This window comes from Triplophysa rosa, linkage group LG10 (assembly GCF_024868665.1).
Source record: "Triplophysa rosa linkage group LG10, Trosa_1v2, whole genome shotgun sequence".
Lineage (NCBI taxonomy): Eukaryota > Metazoa > Chordata > Actinopteri > Cypriniformes > Nemacheilidae > Triplophysa > Triplophysa rosa.
In genome coordinates, this window is record NC_079899.1 from 13,792,596 (window position 1) to 13,802,159 (window position 9,564).

Here is a 9,564-nt window from a genome sequence, read left to right on the forward strand (position 1 = left end):
GTGTCCCCCCAGTGAATATTGGCCACCACTAGTTAAACATAATTTGAAACATCCAAAAGTATCATTTCTTTATGTGCTTATACGTTTATTTATGTATTAATAAAGAAACAAGTCCAGCTTCAATAAATGTGGATATAGAAAATTGCCCACCTTCAATCATATCAAAGGTGTCTGGAGGCATACAGTGTCCAGCGTGGCTCACAGCCCACACTGGATATCTTCTGAGGAACGTCTGATACAGCGTCCACATGTATGTCTTATAGAAGCCCACTACACCTGGGTTACCTGTGGAAAAGTGAAAGTAATGTTCAGACAAACATTTATATTTAATACTTTGTTCTAAGGATAGTCAGACCCTGTACCAAGAGACAGAACATCAAAGTTTGCATTATTAATACATTATCCTGCTTATTACAGTACATGGCTACCTACCTTATAAGTAAGTTGTTGAACATGAAATATTGATTTGAAATATTTTATTAGCAAATTTTTAAACGAATGTAGACCTTCCATGATGAAAACCTGTTTACTTTCGGTTGTAAGGTAAGACACAAGAACAGGCAATTTGGTTCATTCATTTGTAAATATAATGTTATACATGTTATAAAAATTAGGGCTGTCAAACGATTAATCGTGATTAATCGCATCCAGAATAAAAGTTTGTGTTTACATAATATTTGTCTGTGCACATTTTTGTTTTTTTATAAACACATACACATACATGTATACATATTTAGGAAATATTTACGTATTTATATGCATTTATTTATATTTACCAATAATTAAAATTATATATGTTTATACATTTGTATATTTTATATTTTTCTTAAATATATGCATGTATGTGTGTGTGTGTGTTATAATACAAAATGAATATGTACATTGCACAGAGATATATTATGTAAACACAAACTTTTATTCTGGATGCGATTAATCGTTTGACAGCCCTAATTAAAATATATATTTTTGGGGGCAATTTTAAACCGTGCCTGTCAGAATGATTTGCAGCATCCAGTTTACCATGTGTTATTAGTGTTGAGCAGTTGTTATCTGGGAATATCAGACCTTGGAATATCGCCATTGGACAATCAGAATCAAGTATTCCAGAGCGCAGTGTAATACATGTTTATATCGTATAACTTAAAGTTCTGTAATGGTACCCGAGTATTCCAACAACACAGTCACAATATTTGAAACACAATAAAACTTTCCAAGTCCGGAATTTTTACCTGGTCAACTATACAAAAAATCTATTCCTATAAGCGCCCCATCAAATGTTTCAGACGTTCAAACCAATATCGTGACGTAACTAACTATGTAAACCAAAACCTTTGTTAACTGCTCAAAATGACAGAATCAGCCTCAGGTACAGAGCACTGCATTTTCTTTAATCCTGCTTTAAAGAAAAAGCAGAGGTCTGCTGACGTAGCTCTGTTGCTTTTCAAAGATGAGGTTAACTGCAAGTGAGGGGAGATAAGGAGATAAATGGCGTCTCTGATACCCAGCTGCCTCCACAGCGGAACAATGGACACTCTGTGTGGTCAAAGCCAACTCACCCTCTCATTTCAAGAGAGTATCGACAGGTCACAGCCTCACGTAGTGATGAGTTTACCGTGATGCTGTGTGTCCTTATGAGGTGACGTAATATAAAAGTATAACACAGACCTTTTACAAATGTTGTTTTCACAGAGAAGGTGAATGATAAAGAGTTCAGTAGTCACTGACAGCATACGGATGATAATGTCTACTTTGAATGCACTGTAAGTTGCTTTGGCTAAAAGCGTCTGCCAAATGCATACATGCAAATTTATTAGACAGTTACGTTGAAAGTTGTGTGACTGAAATTATACGATTTTTTAAAAGTTGTGTAGTGAATTTCAGCCATGACATGCAAAATACAATTTGTGCACCTTGTTGCATTGTGTTGTCTAATATTCTGCTACTAAGACAATTCAATCGCAGATGACAAGAAACTTGTGAGTACCACAGTGATTCAGATAGTCTTGCAGTCCTGTAGTGTGAGCTTGTCTTAACACATCCAGCAGCGAAGCACCGTTCTAGCCAGATCTCACAGCTGGGGCAGCGTACGCCGAGATATCGTGCACCGATAGGCCTGTGCAAGGCAGGCACGAGGGCCAACAGCAGCCCTTCCGAGCTCCCTTCAGACTGATTAAATCCATTTGTATGTTTTCATTCATGCTGAGAGTTTCCAAATCTCTTTCAGATGGGACTTGACGTGCTCAAAGGCCGAACTGCTTTGAGCCACTATTATTGGAAATGGCAGGTTTTTCCCGACCAGCTGCCACAATAAAGCCACCGGCTGCCTTGCACTAAACGCAGAGATGGAATCAAAGATTTCAGTGTCACACATGGGCCCACAGACATGGGGCTGGGAAGGTGGAAGAGGCGACAAGTGCTCAACAGCTTGAACGCTGCTCTGCCAAGTTAAAGGGATAGTTTACCCAAAAATGAAAATTCTGTCATCATTTACAACATCCGTACCCACTGACTTCTATTGTACGGACACAAAACCAATGCAATTCAATGGGTACCCCCGTTGTTCGGTTACTAACATTCTTCAAAATATCTACTTTTGTGTTGTCAAAATCAATGATGTCAAATCATTTACTGTGGCTCAGTGGTTAGAGCATGGCGTTACCAACGCCAAGGTCATGGGTTCGATCCCAGGGATTGCACATACATAGAAACAAATGTATAGTATAATGCAATGTATGTCGCTTTGGATAAAGGCGTCTGCCAAATGCATAAATGTAAATTCTGTATTTTGAAAAAAAAAAACAGCATATGGGTTTAGAACTTACAGGTGAGCAAATAATGCATTTTCATACTTTTTGTTTTTGGGTGAACTACATTTACATTTAGTCATGAAGCAGACTCTTTTATCCAAAGAGACTTACAAAGTAGGGGAAAACAATATAAGCAATATGTGCAACCAAAGAACAACAATACATTGGTGCAGTAAAACTGGTCTCAGTTAGCCTACAGTATACGATGCTAAGAATATCCTTAATTTTTTCACTAATACAACATGAAAGAAACAGAATTTATCCAGACACAATGTAATGCAAATGAGACACTGAATGTCCAGCTATATGTCTATTGTATATTTGTGGGTTTAGTACATCAGGAGCAGAAGCATCTTCCCTCTGTTCTCTGTTTTTAATCCACTTCCATTTAATTTAATGCACATCACCCACCTAACAGATATTCAGAAGCGCTAGCCTCCGTGCGTGGAGAAAGAATGTAAAGCAGGCGTTCCTACCGGGGAAAAAGGACAGAGGCATGAGCTATCCACTCCTCTCCCACACATTATCATTTCCCCCTCTCCCTAAGTTCATAAATCCAGGGCTGCTCACCGGGACATTTAACAGATACCCTGCCTGCCGTCTCTGACCCCAAGACTGCCTGGACTACCACACCACTGACGTAGCCCTGCAGGTGCAGGACATTCTCCCTATGTTACACACACACACACACACACACACACACACACGCACGCACACACGCACGCACGCACGCACGCACGCACACACACACACACACGCGCACAAACCTGACTGTTCACCTACCACCCCTAACTCACAAACACACACAGGAGGGAAGCCACTAAATCAATGGATAAACCCCAGCCGTGATGTGGAACCCAAGTGGATTCCATAGAATGAAATATCTCTTCAAATCTGGCATGTGAATAAAGAATGGCTTTTGATAGCAGTACTGTACATTATGGCTAAACAGTTTATAGTCTGCGAACACTGCATTAAACCACCCATCTTGGCATTTGATATTTCATAAACAATGTCTACAAATGGATATACTATAAGCAATAAAAGAGACGTAAAGAAGCAAGTTACACTTGAAGTTGTGTCAAAATTATGCAGCTACACTTTTTGAGTCATATTATTTTTAAAAAGTAATAAACTATTCTAAAAACTTTGCCCTGGTTTGAACATTACTTCAAGTTTTTAAGTACTTTTATTAAGCTTTTCTCCTTTTTAATAATTCTTATGTTTGTCAGTACAGGGGAAGATCTTAACATGTCAACACTGTAACCATGATTTTACAGTAAAGTAAGCAACTTACAACTGAAAAGAAATGTAATTATATTTCATGTCTATTTCTAAGTAATGTGTATAAAAGTCAACCCTGTTATTCCGGAGGCCTATTTTCTAAAAAAAAAAAAAAACATTAAATGTATCATAAGAAGGGGCATTGTAATTTAAACCCATTATATGTCTGACACGATGTTTAAAATCTCACAATTTTTATGCTTGTCAGTAGGGAAAGATCTTAACATGTCAACCATGTAACCATGATTATACAAAGTAAGCAAGTTATAACTAAAAAGAAATGTATAGAAATTTATAGTAATATTAGCTTGGAAATTTACAGAAATATTAGCTTTAATTATATTTAAAGTCTATTTCTAAGTAATGTGTATAACAGTCAACCCTGTTATTGGGTTATTGATTGATTTTCTGAGAAACATTCAAACTTATTATTTCATCTTAAGAAGGCCCACTGTAAGATAAACCCATTTGTTTGACACAAAGTTGAATATTTTACTTTTTTAAACAATCAAATTGGAAAAGGTACAAGTTTCATAGCATAACCCTCTCATTAAGGAATGCATTAGCATCTGGTGGAATTCGTTCATGCAGCCAGTGTGTGAAGTCTTTAACTTATTAGCTCTTAACATGCCATAAAGCTGATCCAGTCTGCAGAGGGAGATGAACAAGTGAAAATGCTTATTGACTCTGGCAAACCAGCAGACAGGGGTGACTATAGCCAGATCACCTGACAGATGACTCTCCCGGGGTTAGTTCAATCTATTCAAGAGCTATTGTAATCCCAGATAAAAGGCAATAGGGAAATCGTCTACCTCAGGAGCTGGAAGAGCCTGATCATGGCAAAAGAACAACTTACGAATCAAAAGAGAATATGACATCATGTATTTTTAATATAACAGTCAGTTTAAAATGAATTGACCGCGTCGATATACCTTAGCATATTGTTTAAGATTATAAAGACTGCAATTTATACAATGCCACATTGCAAAAACGTTTGTATATTCACTCTTAGCAACAACAACAAAAACAGCTCAGTGACATTACATTAACGTCAATTAAACATTAAACTGCTGCTCCACCTTTGAAATCTGTGTTGAGATTCAGAAAACACAAATATTTATTTCTATTTGCGCCAAAATAATTGTATTGAATCAAATTCGTTAATTTACAAACCTTTCATCATGCTAACTAGAAATCTTGGATCTAACCAGTCATGAAACATTTTAAGATAGGGAAACATCCGTTTTTCCTTACAAAATTGAACAGTCTTTACAAATGTTTAATCTTAACTCAACTACCCAACAATCATTGAATCATTTCGTCCCGCAGTTGAAGGGTGGTAAAAGGTCAGCGGTTTACAGCACTGGACCAGTAATCAAATACAACCTCCTAACACTCCTAAAAGCATCACGCCTCAATCTCAGCAATGCACGAAAAAGCAAAAATAATACCCTCTCTTGGCAAGCCCTTCGTGCCCCCTGATCCACCTGCTCATCGAATGCTAGCAAGAGAATCATAATTGTAGAACTTCCATCGAATTTCATGAAAGGTGGTCAGTAAAGCTGGGTGGAGTGAGACTGTTACTTGCATGAACTATTAAATCTGACATATTAATATTAGTTTCCATACTGAAAAAAGACCCCGTGGAAACATTTGGAGTTGATAAAAAGACCAGAGATACTTGTTATTAAGCACATCATTTAAGAGAAACTGCCTCAACAGTTGGTAAAACAGTTTGGCTAAATTGTCTAAAGATGGCAAAGGCAAAAGAAATCTTTGCAAGATTATTATGAATTATCAAACAATGTGATACTGTGGGCTATTGGATGCAGCTGCCGGGACAAGCGGAGTGCTTTGCACAGCAGGTTCCTATAAATCAGAACCATCTGGAGATCTATCCCTGACCCACTGAACATCTCTGCACTGTATACTATGAGAGATCTTAACTTACATTTTTACTTTAAAACCAGAAAGAGCTTAGCAGCTTTTTCAAAACTGCATACCATTTAAATTGGATAAACATATACCGTATAAACTGGATAAACATTCGAAGTTTAACACTTCATATTAAAACACATCCAAAAGTTTTGAGTTCCTTTGAAGGGGGAAGCAAACTATTAGTTAAACTATTTATTGACAATCATAGTGACTGTTTTCAGTGTTGGCCTACAGAAAGCTTGATGTCCTTTGATACAGAACCCAACAAGACACTGTGCCCAGCAGGGGACATTCAAAACCAACTAAAGAATAACACAACAAACCTGCTGCCATCCAGTGGTCCACATAGTTAACACAGATGGTGTCCTTTGTGAAGTGAGATGATCTTGCATTTACATACGTTAGCACACATTAATGCCAATGTGCCCGTTTCTAACCTGATGTTGCAAAAACAACATAAAAAAAAACAAGAAACAGTTGGCATTTTAAGTGATAAGACTGAGGGAAAAAAACAAATCCTAAACAACCTCATGAAAGGCTAATACAGTAAGACTACATAGTGTTGTAAATATCCACCATATTGCATAAGTTGTTCTCCTTCGAACATGCTCAGTCATAACATGCTTGTCTTTACACTACACCATTCCTCATCCTTACAAAAAAGGCCATTTAAACAGTAGCACCTGTGCTAGACCTCGTGGATATGAGAGCCAAGGGAGCCTCTGGCCAGACTGTAGAGATTATTGCCGTTATCTCTAGAGAAAAGGGCACAAGCTCTACAATAACAGCCCCGCCGTACAAGCTCTGTGTTGCTCATAAAGAGTCTATTGAGCACAATGCTCAGTGACATTCAGAGCCTGGTGAAAAGAGACCACTAAGAGAAAAACTTCTATAAGGTCACCAGCCCGACCACACTTTCTCTCCTGGACACCTGCGGTTGAGGCTCTATTTTTCCCCCCGATTTTACAAGTACTCAAAATACATTATAAAGTGTGTAAAAGTCACTGTTCAGGACAAGTTAATATCGTTAATAGTACCATACACTACATGAGCTACAGGAACTCTTGACATGACGTTTTTAGACATAAAGCCTTCCTACATAATAAGTCTAATATACAGTAAATAATGTTTTTTACCAATCAAGTTATATCCGCTCTATTATCGCAACGAAAGATTTTGTTAGATTTCCCAGACATGATATAGTGTATTTACATGAAGTAATATTTGCTCTGTTTTGGTAGATATGCAGGCCATAACATACCAGTTAAATCAAATACCTTAACATATAGATTTCTCACTGGTTATTAAAACAACTTCACCTGAAAACTATTTATTCATGTAAACAATGACAGATCTTTATTTCAGGACCCAAAGTGCCTGAGCCACAGTCTCTGAAAAACTGTTTAATATCTGTTTCTGAGCTACTCAGCTTTTATAAGGTCAGTCCGCTAGAAGCATCTGTCAGGGACACATACAATCATTTTCCAGTGGGGTTTCTTCCTGGCCCAAGGCCAAGCATAAAAAGGTTTGTTTGTTTTATTCATTTTTAACGCCATTCCAGCATCTCAAGCTATATTCATGGCGAGAACCAATCCATACACAAGTCTTTTCTATACACAAGTCGATCCAGCATAAGAAGGTGAGTCCTAATTCCATATTGAACTTTATGCTCCCTACATCTGTTGGATTGTGTTATGTTCAATGTATCATGTGCAGTGCATCATATTACCCATAACTACAACAGGTACTCTTGCTCATTTCTTGGCAACCAAAACTGAAAAGCTTGCACTAAGAATATGAGTCACATCTCAAGACTAGTGTATTTAGTGCTTCATATTAATTATAGAAGAAAGGTCATGATTTACAGCTGAGCAAAGACCGAAACGGTTCAAAGGTCATGCAGGTGTTGCCTGCTATCAAAAATTCTTCTCTTAAAGCAGAGACTTAATGTGATATGTAGCAGACAAAAATGATTTGAAATCTAAATATACTAGTCCTTTATCCTTAGAGTTGTCTTTGAAACATAAGGTGATTCAAAACAATCTTTATATATTGGAATATTCACATTTTAATGTACTAAATGAAAAACTTTTATTTTTGCCACACAAAGACTTCATCCATCTTACCTGGAATGATAAGGATGAGCACTTTGGGAGGGTTTGGGCCTTTGCTGGCAGAGTGCAGGTCTGTTGATCCATACTTGAGCACTTCAGTGACTGCACCTCTGCAGTAAAAATACTCCCCAGACGCATCCTCTTCGTGCCCCTCAGATCCCGGGCTACACATCACATCAACCGGATCAGCCTCACGTAGTTCTGGATCCAAGTAAACAGATCAGATACACGGGTCAGTTTGACAAAGATGACACATGGCTGAGCTAGAATCCAAACTGATAAATGAGTGCTACAAGCCAAAAGGGAGAGAAGTAACCACAGTGTATGGGAATCTCATTCATTATTTTAATGACAAATAAAAATCATAATTGAGGAGGATTTATGTTTCTTCCTTTTTCTTCTCCATCAAACAACAATCTTACATTTAACCTACTTGATAATAATTTCCAATCAAAACGATAACATATTATAAACAAATACATCGCTTAAAATTGGATTTCACCTTCCAAGCATTTTATATTTAATCGGAAACTATATGTTTTTATAAAATATACTTACATATTCTCTGTTATGTTCTCATTCCTTAAAAGATCCATTTTATAACTGCAGTATATCAAATCAAAAAAGCCAACTGGCTTTAAATTGTTCATGTGTCTCTCTAAACCTTTACCTATTATCAACAAGGCATTTTTGTAATACTCAGCAAAATAAAAGGTATTTGGAACAAAAGTCACAGACACAACAAGAAGCAGCAGTTCTAACATTTCTATTAAGAGTCAACCTTTCATTTTTATTGACAGCACAAACATTTTGGATCAGTTATCTTGCTCTGTGTGTCTCTTCTGGACAATTATCTATATATACATAGGACTCTACATTGAAAAGATAAAATAGAGTTGACAACTATGTATAGAAATCAATGACAACTATCAACTGTATCGCCTACTCTGAAACCATTACTCTGAAATCTTTTAATAATAATATTGCATATTCATTCAGTTAACTTGCGACTTCATTCAAAGTAAAAATGGTTAGACAAGTTACGTGGCATGGAAAATACTTCGTTGCTTTTCTTACCTACAGAGGCTTTTCTTGTGCGCTTTTGTGAGTGGAAAGGGTTTGTGAAAAGAGATTTAATGGCATTTACCGGTAATCTTGTGACAGCAGGTACCATTAAAACCAGTGGAGAGATGACTTCCTACTGTGTCTCTTCTTCTCCTCTCAAGGCTGCGAACAAACGGAACGCTATCGCCCCCTGCTGTAGCATGTGCAAAATGTCCCAAGTGGTGCTCGCTGCACTCTTTTATTAAGCAGGTAAGTGGAAATTAACCAAAATATGTTCTACATTTTTAACTGGTCTTGTATTAATGTAAACGTATAATAAGTGTATGCTAAATAAGTGTACAACAACATAAGTGTAG

At 37.1% G+C, this 9,564-nt stretch overlaps 1 protein-coding gene across 2 annotated transcripts in view; it reads right to left on the reverse strand.

The window, feature by feature from the left end:
• Nucleotides 1–9,358, reverse strand: part of ldah (lipid droplet associated hydrolase) — a 38,054-nt gene extending 28,696 nt beyond the window's left edge. Inside the window, exons 1-3 of one of the 2 annotated variants that reach the window (XM_057344687.1) lie at nt 9,291–9,358; nt 8,156–8,344; nt 151–285 (exon numbers count right to left, since the gene is read on the reverse strand). In XM_057344687.1, coding sequence (XP_057200670.1) covers nt 151–285; nt 8,156–8,315 — 295 coding nt within the window. In that variant the 5' untranslated portion in view covers nt 8,316–8,344; nt 9,291–9,358. Of the gene's footprint in view, nt 1–150; nt 286–8,155; nt 8,345–9,220 lie in introns of both variants that reach the window. The other variant, XM_057344686.1, reaches the window with a different exon arrangement.
• Between the last annotated feature and the right edge of the window lie 206 nt (nt 9,359–9,564).